The sequence below is a fragment of the Carassius auratus genome, chromosome 22 (assembly GCF_003368295.1).
Source record: "Carassius auratus strain Wakin chromosome 22, ASM336829v1, whole genome shotgun sequence".
Lineage (NCBI taxonomy): Eukaryota > Metazoa > Chordata > Actinopteri > Cypriniformes > Cyprinidae > Carassius > Carassius auratus.
In genome coordinates this window covers 27,718,446-27,733,696 of record NC_039264.1, presented here as the reverse complement: position 1 = coordinate 27,733,696, position 15,251 = coordinate 27,718,446, and the positions used below count along the sequence as shown (strand labels likewise).

General features: G+C 35.1%; 1 protein-coding gene across 1 annotated transcript; it reads right to left on the bottom strand.

Annotated features, from left to right (window-relative positions):
• Positions 1-2,501: 2,501 nt before the first annotated feature.
• LOC113040554 (renin receptor-like) lies at positions 2,502-4,224 on the bottom strand. Its single transcript, XM_026198861.1, has 4 exons — positions 4,186-4,224; positions 3,826-3,935; positions 3,431-3,593; positions 2,502-3,127 (listed from the first exon to the last, which is right to left on the bottom strand). The coding sequence occupies exons 1-4, from the start codon at positions 4,222-4,224 to the stop codon at positions 2,933-2,935; spliced, it is 507 nt and encodes a 168-aa protein (XP_026054646.1). The 3' UTR covers positions 2,502-2,932.
• Positions 4,225-15,251: the final 11,027 nt, after the last annotated feature.

Sequence of the window (15,251 nt, the reverse complement as noted above, 5' to 3'; positions counted from 1 at the left end):
GAGTACATGAACCCATATACCGATCCGATACCATTTTCTTAAAAAAGACCTAGTTATGACCGCAAGCTTTGCCTAACCGCTGCACGGTTCTTCTTCGCTGCTCAAAATGCATTGAAAACACAGGAAGTTGTGCTGTGTTGCCACAAGCAACCCCTGTTTAGAGCAGCGAAGAAGAAATGAAAACGCGTTAGCAGACCTTATCTATATATGACTGGATCACTCATCACATTCTAAACTGCCAAAAGACAGTGAAGCCGCTACTATATTATAGATCAGTGGTTAGCAGTATGTCTCTGTAGTACCGGTAGTTACAGACTCTCGAGTATATTCAGTACCGGCAACTGCGTTCAGTCGCTTCCGTGTAAGTCAAAACGCAGGGCTCCAGACAGTAGCCGAATATATACTAGTGTCTGTGAATATTAAACTGCAAAATACTATTTAAATATTACTCCCGCAAAATCTACATCTCTGTGGGTGACTGGCACAGATGCGCGAGAGCTCGCTGTTTTGTAGTCTCTGCTGTGTGTCATGAGGACACGAACGCATAAACCGTCACTTCATGAGAATTTACCGTTTCATTTGAGAATACTGTCATATCATAAACACAGACACTCAAAGATCTTCATGGCAGCCCATTAAAATAAATGTTTGGTTTACATGAGTAAATTGACAATATATAAAGCTACTGTTGTAGCCTACAGTAATAATAATACATCTCTATAATAATAATAATTATGCCTAGATGGTTGCTTGTTTTTTACTTGTTTTTTACTTGTTAGAGATTATCTGATTAATAGATCTTTTTTTATATTCCTAGACTTATTTGTTGCAGTTTGTTGTTATTTGTTTACAGTTATATTGTAAAACTTAAATAGCTTTTTTAGTTTGCGGTGTTAGATTTTTGGCTGCATTTGAAGTTCTTTTTTGCATAAGAAAATAAATAATACTGTCAAATTCATTTTAGATAATAAAAATACTGTAATAAATACAGTAGTTCACCATGTATTTGTTCATGTTTTATTGAGGGATCTGTCTGAAGCACACCATAAAAAAATTCTAGCAATTTACACAGGGCTAGTAGTATATACAGCTGTATATACAGATATACACCCAGGTATCGGATCAGTACTCGGTATCGGCCGATACCCTGAGCCCAGGTATCGGAATCGGTATCGGGAAGAGAAAAAGGGTATCGGAACATCTCTACTGCTAAATGAATAAATGTAAATGTAATGTAAGTTACAAACTAGGCGAGGTTAACTCTTAACAGAAGCAGCGTGCGAACTCCAGCGCCACCATTTTTAACAGTTAAGGGGCCATTCACATATCGCGCCTAAAAACGCGTGGAAAACGCTAGGCGCGCCGCTTTTTTCCTTCTTTCCAAAGCGCTCGGGCAGAAGCGCCCCTGAGGCGTCTGCCTTTGCTAAGCAACAATGACGTGCCCTCTCCATGATGACACGGAAATTTCAGCAAAGGATAAATGGATTTGCAGCACTAAAATCGCTCGCAGTAGCGCTGCTACTAAATTTATTTAAAAATGGCAATCCATAAACAACTATGAACAGCAGTTCTTTCATCTTAGATGAGTTTTGTTGTTACGGGAAAGGATGAAGCTGATTGGTTAGTTTTTGTCACATGACCCGCGGTGCGCTTGCGGCTCTCTGAAAAGTTGAGATGTTTTTAACTTGATGCGGTGCGGACGTGCCTGGAAAAAACGGGCGCGTCGCACCGCCCTTATGAAAAATAACCATGGTTTTATTATAGTAAAACTGTAGTAACCCATGGTTTTTTGGCGTATTGACTCCCATTTGTCTAACCACAGATTTACTACATATACCGTGGTTAAACTATGGTTAATATAGCAAAACCATGGTTAATTTGTGGTTACCATGGTTTAACTATAGTAACCATGGTTTTTTGGTTTAATTTGTAGTAAAACCATGGTTAATTTTCGTAAGGGCGCGTGCGCGTTGCGACCGCATCGCTTCCATTATGAGCGCGCATGCCGCGCCTACATTGAAATAACGAACTTGCGCGCGCAAAAGACACGATATGTGAACGGCCCCTAAAGAGAGCACGGTAAGATAGAAGTAGCGAAACATTTAATATTTGACATCTGTTTGTGATAAAAATGTTACAGCAGTTACACGACTGATCGTAGTTATCAGCAATGCAAACTACTCGACTTTTTTTTCTCTCAAATATGAATTTTTGTATCATTTACTTGATTCATGGAAATTCAAATTGAACGTGAGACAAGAAACGATTTGTGCTTTCGCCATATTAGGCGAAATGTACAAGTTGCTGTAATGTACAAGTTAGTAAAGGTGTGCATATTTTAAAATGTTATATGTAATTAGTTCAAAATGATCACTTCCCTGCTAGAATTAGATTTATTAGCTCTATTTCCTTCACTGTTCTTTATCTACTTTATTAAAAACAGTCTCCCCAATGCACAATAAATGGTTATGGCCTTGTACACAACAAACAGACACACATAAAAGTCTTATTTTCTACTATATAGTTATATTCAATGAAAATGGCATTTATTTAATTGATCAAATGTACATGGGAATGGAACAATTACACTATATCTAGCATTCGGGAAGGAAAACAGCACAGTGGCGTAAACAACAAACAATAAATAGAGTTTCATTTCAATTCTTTACATCCCAACATTAGATTTTCCTCTTTAATAGATTCACATTATGCAAATCTACAAGATACATCAATTAAGAAAGATCACAAACAAATTTTCTTGGTCCATCTATCAACAGGCATCAATAAATAATCTGTATATCTGTGTTTGATTGCGTCATAAAGGCGAAGTATTTACAAAAGCAATTCTGTGGTACCCACATCAAAATTAAAACACCTTCAAATGCACTCAAATACAAAACACAAAATGTAGTGGGGTGTGGGAGTGATGTCATCAGTCCAGTCGGATCTTCTGATTGGTCATCCTGTAGATGATGCTGTCATACCCAGGATCCATGTTCCAGAGGTTGTACGAGATCACGATGACGGCTAAAGCTAACACGATCATCAGCCATAGGACAATGTTAAAGACCACGGCGTAATCGTAGTCGTACTTGTAGGCCAGGTTGTAGAGACTGCCCTGGTTACTCTGAAACAACCACATGTTAGCGTTACATGTAGGTCAACGTTTAAAAGTAGGTCGCTACTGTACTGTAACCGTCTTTTTGTTTTTGAACAACAACAAAAGGTCATGAGTTGGAAAGGTTAGTGTGAGATGAAACTAAACGCTACTATTTGCTAAACAGCAATTTACACATTGAATGTCTTACAGAAGGGGTCTTGAAACAATTCTTTCTTCTCGTACCCTGACGAATAAGAATAACGTTGATAATGTGGACCTGCTCCAATATAAAATGTTTGCTTTCAGAAAAGCTTATTGCAGTTAACTTACGATCTGAAGGATGGAGCGGGACTTCCTGGTCAGAGGGGCTTCAAATGTCTTCACCGTCACCACTTCTACAACCGCGTTGTTTGAGTAGACGTTGGTGACGTCGTCGGCGAACTTTGTACACGCACAAACAGATTTAAATGTGAAAGAACTAAAAACAGCAGTACTATTGTATTATTTATTACTATAATAATAGTACTGTATTGGTACTAAATAGTTCTGTATTATTTAGTACTATTAATATTGTTGTTTTTGTAATATATTATTTAGTACTATTAGGCCAAAAAACTAACATTTTATATCTGGAACCAAGTCGAGAAAGGTTTCAGGAGGGGGCCATGGACATTATTCATAATTTAAGATGCTACAGTTTTCATTGAATGTGTTTTGTTCTCTACTTTACATTACACGGAGTGGGAGTCAAATCAGAGATGTAGCTGGGTTTTTGGATGGTGTGGGTCAACAGTATAACATCCTTATTAAAAGTCCAATGGTATTGTGTCCTTGGCTGGTAAAAACAAACACAGCTTAACAAAAAGCAAACTTTAACCACATTTAAATTACTTTACATCCTTAATTCTGAAAATGGCTAAGCTCACAAGTGGGACTGGACTTAGTTGGGAACCCATTTTATATATATATATACATTTTGTAACTATAACGACAGGACATTTTACTCTCTCTGTGTGTGGAATTTGCATAGCGTTTGGAAGCTATTTCATGAAGATTGCATAGAAGTGAAATTGTGAAATTCTCACCTTTTCCTCACCTTCTTTTGCTGGCAAGTGTGATATCATGGTGTCTGAACTTCACCGGCGGATGATGTTGGCGTTGTTTGCGTGTTATTGATGCTTGTATATCAGTGGTCAAAGGTCCAAACAAAGTGCGTGATTCAGAATGTGTTTCTGACTGCAGTTGAGCAGGCAACACATTCGATTCAGCTGAATCTGTAATTGTTCTTATAATAGTGGGCGAAGAAAGAACATTTCGCAAAATGCTAATTAATTCAGTTGTAGCACTATCACTGTTCATGATTCCATGATTGTTCATGGTATATAGACAGGTTACTTCCGTTCACGTGTAAGCGACTTCCTAAAATGCCTTGCCTTCTGTTTGCACTGAAAAGTTCATGCACATCCACATATGAAATAATTTGCATATATATGTGTACACAAATAAAACATACGTCTTTCTTATCTGAACTGGATACGTTAGTAAATTGTATTTTTTTATGTATGTGCGAGTGTTTTACGGATGCGCGCATCAAGTTTTTTATGTATGTACGGGTGTTTAATAGGTGTATATGCACGGATCAAGTTTATATGTATATGCGAGTATGTGCAGGTGTGTTTGTATGCAGCAAGTTTATATGTATACGCGAGTGTGTGTAGGTGTATATGCATGGATCGAGCTTATACATATACGCGAGTGTCTGTAGGTGTATGTACGTGTCAAGCTTATATGTATTATTCACAAGTGTGTATGCATGCATTGCTATCATTATATGTATTGGTATCAATTTCATATTAGTGTGCACGTGTATTTCATACATGTATTTTTGAAAATCCAATAGTATGCATGTATATGTGAGTAATTTATAGCCGTGTATCCACGTGTTTTATGTGTGTATTCATAAGCGAAGTTTGATTTGAATCGTATGCGGCACCTCATAGCTACCAGATGGCACAGGAAATGTTTAGGCTTCACTTTTCAGGATGTGTGAGGCACACTTGCCCTGTGCAGGTTAAATAACTGAAAGCCTGGCACATTAAAGTCACAAATGACTTATGCTAAAAATAAGGTGCAGGATACATTTGTATTTGTTTGTTCTAAATTTACCATATTTTGGGGACAATTTTTTCCCCTAGAAGTTAATTAAATCTGATGAAACCTCCCAAAACCTTAAATGGAGTTGACCCAAAAATTTCAATGTGAAGTTTATCTGCTTACCCCCAGGACGTCCAAGATGTAGGTGACTTTGTTTCTTAGAACTCAAACCAAGAAAACTGTTGCAGTCTGTCAGTCTTATAATGGAAGTGGATGGGAATCACAGCTAAAACATACAATAAAACAAAAAAAAATAAAAACGTAAAGACACTGAACAGCATTTACATAGTTTTTTAACCTCTGATTCACGCAGTGTATGAACTGTTAGGCCGGGTTCACACCGCAAGTTTCAGCAGAGCAGACGCAGCGCGTTAGCAGCAGGTAGGCAGATCAGAAGCAGCGCGCGCCTATTTTGCTTTCACACCGGCAGCGGAGGCAGCGCGCAACTGAACAGCAGATTTTGGTCAGAGTGCTCTATAATGGGTACGTTCGCATTGCTTTATTTCCCATTTAAAATACATTTAAATAAAAAGACTAGGCAAGAAGCTTTTTTAATTAATAATTTAATTGTTACTTTTGTTGGATCTTTGTTTTGCTGTCTTTGTTTTCCGTGCAGTACGTGTTGTTGATAGAAGAAAGGCCATCGCGCTATATTTGTTATTAAGGAGACTAAAAAGACCCAGACTTTGGGTTCATCCCATTAACCGACGTAGGAGAGAACATGGTGCATATTACCATCTTGTCACTGGGTTTGTTTGCAATCAAATTTACCAAAAAACACCCTGAAAACCAATTTAATAAACGGTTTTAAATTGTGTGTATTGTAAATGGTTCACAGCCTTGACTTCCTGCTCATCTTGAAATCAGCATTTACTTGTTTATTATATATGCATGTATCACCTGCTTTTGTTATTTGTGTGCTTATGTGTAATTTAGAAATTGTAAATAAATGGTTCCAATTGAATCAATTTTGAATCAAATATTGAGTTGTTTGCTCGTGTGCCAGCGAAAGCGTCAAAAACACTATAAAATTAATTACCATCTGCAATAAGAGCCGCTGCAACTTCATCCCATGCTTTTTCCTTCTCCTGCAAGTCTTTATAAAGTACATTGTGTGGATCATAAAGAACTTGATATTTCTCAACTTCCACAATGAGACGAGTGTCGTCCATTATTGTCTTTCCAGGTGCACTCTGAAGACCACCGCCTGTGACACCACGTGCTGTTGTTTATGATTGTTAGCACGACATCCGTTCTTCTGCCAATACATAGGCCTAGTTAAAAGAATAGGACAACTACTACTAATAAATAAATCTCCAAGGCTAAGCTAGCAATATAAATTATTTAAAGTTTTTTTTGTATTTCGGCAAAAAAAGTCTATTTTTGGATAGAACTGTAAGTACTTTAACAGATTTTGTAAAAAAAAATAAAAAATATTAAAAATAAAATTATAATAAAAAATAGAAACATATGTGGTTTTAAATATCATACATTTTTTATGTAATTTGCTAAGAACACAGTAGATATCATTAATGCAAATTTTGGGCAAATTTTCGTTTAAGTACATGTGTATTTTGGCCATGATAATGATCATTTTGGCCATGGTCACTTTATCTTCTATACATATTTTTTTATATTAATTTCCTTTTCATAACATACTCTAGTTCTTGTTAAAACACCCTAGATGTGGTTTTTTTGTGCAGTTAGAGCACTTTTTGTGTGAAATTATATTTATTTTGTCCATCAAAGGTGTACTTTCACTTTAACTGAGCGTCAGCAGCGCTGCAGAAATAGACCCAGCGCCGAAACGATCGCGGCACTGCTGCTTCTGCTCTGCTTCTGCAACGCTCTGCCGCGCAGCTTCTGCGTGCGGTGTGAACGCTCTCATCTGTTAACATAGGCACCGAAAAAAATACGCGCTGCTTCTGCTCTGCTGCAGCTTGCGGTGTGAACCCGGCCTTAGAACTCTCCTGAGCGCATTCTCAAGGAGGTGCGTGAGGTGTCTTCTTCTTTTTCTTGCTTTATGGCATATCGCACTTATAAGTGATTCCCATCCACTTCCATTATATGACTGACAGACTGCAACTCTTTGTGTTAAAAATTCCCTGGGGGTAAGCAGATAAACATCAAATTTGCATTTTTGGGTGAACTATCCCTTTAAATCATCATTTGTAAAAATGGTTTAAAAACACAGGTCAAATTAAGTATTTTAACAACTGCAAAAGAATTGATGGTTTTCTGTTCTGTAGATATAAATAATATAAAATTCTATGCAATGTCCCCATTTGGATAGCTAAGAAAACATTTGTGTGTTGGTGTGTGGTGTATGTTTATGAACTGTGTAAATGATGTATGTATTTTATTGTCAATCAATAGGCTGTTTTGCACATTTGATGAATAAAACTTGACTTGTGTAATCCCAATTGCTGTATACAGTCTACTGGTTTCTGTGTTTGTTCAATGTATCTTTATGGTTGCAGTTTTTTTCTACAGTTGTGGTTTAGTTGGCTTCAACTCTGGCCTGGTTCATAAGTCAAGTTCGTGTAAAGTCACACATCGTGGAAGACATCAGCGCATGGGCCTCTGATATCTAAGTCTTTACATCTGTTCCACTTCATCACTATCAAGTGTGTTTACTGCTTTCCTGTTTTTTTTTTATTCTGGCATTTCTGCTCAGATTAGTCTGAACTCTTTTACTGCATTTCACTTGAACAAGCACAGAATGAGGACAGAGCAACTTTTAGTCTTCTGTAAGTTACTCAGTTTTTATGATTTTATCAACTTTGTCATGATTGGATATTTTAACAAGGTGAATCTATTTACAATCTTCTACAGAATAATCTGAATGATCTGTGTGTTTTATCTTCCCAGGTCTGTTGGTGTGTCAAACTACAGCGTTTTTAACTGATAAACCGGTGAATTTAGGGGGAAACGTAACTTTAGACTGTCAGATTGATGTAAAAGACATTTATTGGGTTTTCCAGAAACTGACAGACTCTCCGCTGCTGTTACTGCGAACTTACACATCAGATTCTACATCATCTTATATACAAGACCAAAGACTGAAAGACAAATATTCATCACTAACTAAGAGCCGTTTATTTATTATTAATATAACTATTCATGAATTAGGAATATATTATTGTGTAAAACCTGCTACAACATCTCTACAGATCGGCAATGGCACCAGACTTTACCTCAATGGTAAGTATTTCTAAATCACATTTACAATTGACACAAATAAAGAATTAATATATTTATAACTATAAAAAATTATTATTTGTGTTACTGCTTTAAATGTATGCTTTAACACTGAAGTCTATCAGAGGTGTTTAATCATATTTGCCATAAAACATAAAACTGATAAAAGTTCTTCTGCTCAAACAGAATCTGCTCAAGATCAAAATCAAACAGAATCGGCCCAAGATCAAAATGAACCAGAAGAGAAACATCAGGAACAGTCATGTGAGGAAACATTGGAGATGCACATGATTCTGAATGTTACATCCATCCTGCTGAATTTTGTGCTGATTATTGCAATAATTGGTGAGGTTTCTGACATATATTCACATTGAAAGTACAAAAACTTGACGAAGAACATGATGATATGTTCAAATTAAACTGCCTGGTAAATTAGGTTTAGAGCATTCCTTTATGAAAATGTTCTTTGAAGTGTACACAAGTATTGTTTCACGATCACATTGATTTCATGGCAATATAACTTAACTAAAATATAATGCGCTTTACTTTAGGTCTGTTAATGCTCAAACATAAGAAGCCTAGAAAAAGACGACAACAAGCCCAGAATGTGCATCCAGAACAGATCGAGGACTTAAACAACACACAGGTAAGACTTATATTGCTATTCAATTACCATTTAAGTTCATAATACAAAATGTTTCCAAAAATTTCAGGCAACAGCTAAAATTTAGTGAATATAATCTTTCTTCAAGAACATTAGAAACTCATTTCTCTTTTGTTTTGTAGTTTTCTGAAGTGGAGTTTCATCTGTTTCACCCGAACAACAACACTTTTGTTCCTTTTCAAAAGACAAAGACAAAATCTAGACAAATATAATCTAGATTATTTCATATGCTAAATAATTAGTATAATATTGTTAGCTGATATTTGTAACCTAAACATGTATGTAATACAAAATTGAAATGTTTTCAGCATGAATTATTTGCTTTTGATAATTAAGTCTCGTAAATAAAATCCATAAATCTTAATTCTGTATGTTTATTTTGAGTGGCTTCATTCTTTGACTTAGGGTTTTCATAATAATGCAAATAATCAAGTAAAATTATGATTTTTATTTTTCGTTTTTGAAAGTATAATTTCAATGAACTGTTTTATATGAGAATATACATGATTGGACTGGTTGCTTGTTTATCTTGTAAGATAAATGTAAATGCTTATTTGTTTGCTCTAGATTTGTTTATGTGTGATGTTAATATCCAAATTGTAAGTTAATGTTTTTAGGGTTTATTAACATATTTCAATGTCACTAAATAGGCCTACTGTATTTGACAGCATATAAACTTATGTAATGCTGTGTGCTGTAGTGAGTCTTTTGGTTTTTTGTATTTAAAGTCTTCATTGTCTCACTATGGTCTGTTTTCTCACAGCTGTGGGTTTGTTGTCTTGAACTCTGGTCTGGTTCAAGTTTTTGTGAAAGTCACACACTGTGAAACACTATAAAGTGTTTTTGCTGGTTTCCTTTTTTTTAAATTCTTTCTGCTCAGATTAGTTTAACTTTTACTGCCAATCATTTAAACAAGCACAGAATGAAGACAGAGCAGCTTTTAGTCTTTGGTAAGTTACTCAGTTTTTATGACTTAAATGATTTTGTCATTAATGAATATAGTTTTATAAGCTGGATCGGTTAACATTTTTACATTCTAAAAGTTGATCTGTGTTTTATCTTCACAGGTCTGCTGGTGTGTCAAACTACAGAGAGTTTAACTGAATTTAAGGGCAAACGTGACTTTAGACTGATTAGTCTGTTTAGTGTAAGAGATATTTATTGGGTTTTCCAGAAACGGACAGACGCTCCGCTGCTGATACTGAGAACTTTCATGTTATATTCTGCAGCATCTTTTTATGACGATAGATTAAAAGATTAAAAAATCATCTTGAGGAATCAGTTTGATCTGTTGATATATCTATGATCTAAAGTGGTTATAATGCACACCATGAATTATATTTGTATTTATCCTTTATTTCTATCAGAGCTCTATGCAATATTTTTGCATGTTTGAAATTTCAAAACACAAAACCTTTGTATTTTCTGTTCTTAACAGAAGCTGCTCGAAATCACTATCAGACAGAACTGAGAATAAGTAGTTTTGTACTTCATGCAGAATATTGTCATACACACACACAGACAGATGGATTTTTGTTATTTTATCCATTCTGTAGTTTGCTTCAGTTGAGTTTTGTCTGTCCTGCCGACTAACAACAGTTTGATTCTTTTTAAAAAATCCCTAAACAAAAAAAACCTACACAAACACAAAGAAGTGTAAATTATACAGTTGAATAAAAATATATTTAGCCTAATTTGGCTTGTTTGTTGCAACTTGATGTGTTTGTAGATCTGTATGTAAAATTCTCAAGCTTTTACCAGTTTGGCTTCTCTTTGTTCTTGTCTTGAAAATTAAATTCTTAATAATTAAATGTTTAAAAGTTGTTTTAGTGGTGTGAATAATATTAATTATTATTATTATTATTATATGTTATACTCAATAAATGAGTATAAATTAAAAGATTATTTCACCCCAAAATAAATAATTGTCATCATTCATTCACCCTTGTGTTAATACAACCCCATTTTACTTTCTTCCATTAAACACAATTAAAAAGGATAAGCACAATGTTGTCTGACAGTATCCGTCACTATTCATTTACAGTAAAATTTGATGGTGATGGAGACTCTCATTCTGCCCACAATGTGTTCTCGTATTCCACAGAAGAAATAAATGATTTATTATACACAGGCACAGTTATTTTCTAAATTGTAGACTCACAGACGCACCTGTCGTCTGCTTCAGTTTAGACATGATGAGTGAAAGTGAAAGTGACGTATGTTGACCCATACTAGGAATTTGCGCTCTGCTTTTAACCCATCCAAAGTGCACACACACAGAGCAGTGAACACACACACACACTGTGAACACACACCCGAGCAGTGAGCAGCCATTTATGCCGCCCAGGGAGCAGTTGGTGGTTCGGTGCCTTGCTCAAGGGTACCTAAGTCATGTTATTGTACTGTGTGAGACGTGTTTTTACTCCTTTAACCGTGGATTGCTTCTTAACTGAAAAGTACCTTCATGTTTGTCGACTTGGATATCTTCTTTATATGTTTGTTTATATGTTACACAAACAGAGCAATTATCTCTGAATGTTCAGCATCGAAAAGTGACTTTAAATGCTGACCGCGCCCTCTATCAGCTGATTTCAGTAGCACAGTTTGATGAGGCAAACCTGAGGTTTATCAATAAAATAGTTTAGACTACATTATATTTTTAACAAATGATGTTATTGAAATTATGTTTTTTAGATACACCAATACACCAAATTTATTTCGAATTACACTAGTTTAGTTCGGTCCTGATTCCTTTGAAGGCTATTATTTTGTCCATTTCTGTGCCAATATATACATTGGTAGGGTGATATCAGCTAAATTGGGCCACTTTTTGGTAAATCGTTTGGGACAATAATACAATACCATATATGCCTTTTCCATGTGTAATTATGATTAAAAATGACTGTTTTTGATAATTTTGTGTTGAAATTATGTAATAAAATATAATTATTTAGGCCCTACAGTTCTTGAAACATCAGTTGTGCCAACTTTTTTTGCATGATCAGTTTCAGGTAAAATGGGCCAGTCAAACTGCAAAGGGAAATAGTAATTTATCATTAATTTTTATTTTAAAACATAACTGCTTATACAGCCACATAACATTTAAACTGAATTAAACAAACATATTCATATGTGCCATTAAAACAATATACATTTTGGGTGCAAACCCACATATTCAAATGTGCAATTAAAAAAGCCAACATAGAACAACATAGATCAGTGAACTGATGTCAGTGGTGTGTGTGTGAACAAAAAAAAATCACATTGAAAATTGATAACTGATAACTGATTTGTGTGTGTGTGATGAAAACATTTTTCAAACACACACAAATGAAATCGTCATCACAGATACCATTCTCTTCACCACAGCTCTCATGAAACCAGGCTGAACATGGATGACATTTTACCCATTCCTCAGTAGCCTTAGGGTCATTTGGGTCACCATAGTGGGTGTTGCAGGCTTTTCAAGGTGATTATAATAGTTTAGTTAGATTTGGTATGCCAGGCTACTTACGTTGATAAGAATGAATGCCCCGCCCACCATAGCCACAATAAGCCAATCAAATCACCTGTTACTTGTCAAGCACAGTTATGACAGTAGTTTGAAATACTTTGTAGTCATTGATTCTAAATTCCAGAGGGCTGGGACCCAGGGGCGGATCTAGAAAAATATTGATGGGGTGTCAAGAAGGGGGCAGAAATTTTTCAGGGGTGGCAACATATGGCAGACATATACTGAATTTAGTCACAGTTATGTTTCATGATAGATAGTATATATATATATATATATATATATATATATATATATATATATATATATATATATATATATATATATATATATATACATATGCTATATTAACTTTTGTAGCTTACTTTACACAGAACAAATGTCAGACCTAGTCTTTTTTGTAGTGTGTATACTGTGATCCCCCCCCATTCTCATCTGTCATTATAAACATATAAACATTATAGGCACAAATACAAATGTACTTTCAGAAATTGTTTTTGTAAAAAAATTGTGTTATTGTTTTGGCAAGTTTAAATTAAAACATCTATGAAAACTTCTGTGATATTCCCTTAAAATAACGTTTTAGTATATCTTTTTTAAGAATATTTTACTGTGCAATTTCTTACATAATTTCACAACATTTCACTGATGACTGCTTTTCTAATCTCGGTGAATACGGCGGGATTTTCAAAGCGTTTGGCCATAAAATAGGGTTCATTACAAACTTTATTTGGACCAACGAGCATCTCCGAATCACAACGCGAAGTATGATTATGAAGTTATCTGTCTGTTTTCTCCCGAGCATCTTATCAGTATGTGTGCTGTCTGCAGCCTTTCTCTGCGCTGATCTTCATTTACAAACACGTCATTAAAATGAAGTGTAACTCTGTGAATACTCAACAAAGAGACATGAGAGAGATATCTATAGAAAGCTTGACATGTCTACTTTAAAACTAAACAAGTGCTGTTGAAAACAGATATTCTGTGATAAAGTAATCCATATCAAAACAACGCGATGTCTGTTTTTCATGTCTCCCTTCATTATATCTAATGTGAGCACGCCCCCGCGCTGAACGCACTATTCAGATTCAAACTGAAGCACGCACCTTGAATACACCCACACAGAAGAAAAAGCAGCGAGACTGTTCAAGTTTTTTATTTTACTGTTTGCTTTGCGGTGAGAGGAATAAGACATAATTCACCCCAAACAGATGCTAATGCATAGTTTACCATGAAGTTGTATGTGGAACAACCAATCAAAACTGACTATGTTAGTTGACCAATCAGAACACAGTATTGTACCGAAAGGTGGGGTTTAAGGAAACTGAATCTTTTTAACAGTTTCGCGCGAACCGTTTGGGGATCTCTGAGAATTTAGGTAATTTAAAAATGATCTTTTGACAAAATGACAATGTTTTTTAACCTTGGATGGATTTAAACCTAATGTACAGGACTTATAAACAGTGATAGGAAACTTAGAATTTCATCTTACTGGCTCTTTAAAATCTTTGATCATCTTATAAGTTCAGAAGGCTTAACCTGCAGACATAATAACAGAAATCTTCAATCATTTATTTTTGTAATTAGGCCTACATTTTACCGAAGTTCTGTACAATTCGTTCAGTCAAAAGAGTCACAGGTCCAAGAAGAATAGGATTCTGAAAAATCAATCTTGCATCACAGCTGACAATGTTTTGCAAACGGTATAAAATCTTTATTTCTTAAAGGGATAGTTCACCCCCAAAAAATGTATTCCATCATTAATTACTCACCCTCATGTCTTTCCAAAGCTGTAAGACTTTCGCTTATTTTCGGAACACAAATTAAGATATTTTTGATGAAATCCGAGAGCTTTCTGACCCTCCATAGACAGTAAGGGTACTACCATGATCAAGGTCCAGAAACCTAGTGAGGACATCAGTAAAATAGTCCATGTGACATCAGGGGTTCAACCGTAATTTTACTAAGCTATGGAGAATACTTTTTGTGGGCAAAGAAAACAAAAATAACAACTTAGAGACATTACGACACATGCACACACTTCTGCTATATGTAAACAACTGAAGATGAACAAAGGTATTACGGGTATTCGAACGACTTCAGGGTGAATAATTAATAACAGGATTTTCATTTTTGGGTGAACTAACCCTTTAATGTTCTCTGAACATTCAAAATATCCAGTGTAAAAAAATTATAATTATTATTATTGGTAATACCAATGTTAAGGGATTAATTCATTTTTTGATTTTGCTAACAGTTTAGAAATTTAATTAAAAAAAAAAAAAAAAAACAGATGGACCTCTCACTGAGACAACTATGAATGAACACTCTGTTACTGAAAGAACGCTTCATAACTGTAAAAGAACATTGCTAAAATATTCTCTACTATTTGTGTTGTTTTCAGTATAAATGTTTCAGAGGATGAAAAAGTGATGGTGGCTACAAAGACTATGTTATACTTGTACAGAACATACATGTAGATGTATAAAAACTCACACTTGCTAATGTGAAAATAGGTCAGAAAAACCACATGCTGTTGCTGTCAGAAAACACCCAGACATATGGCTGACGAGTTTGGTCAGAAGTTTTGTTTAAAAAATAATAATAATAATAAATAAATC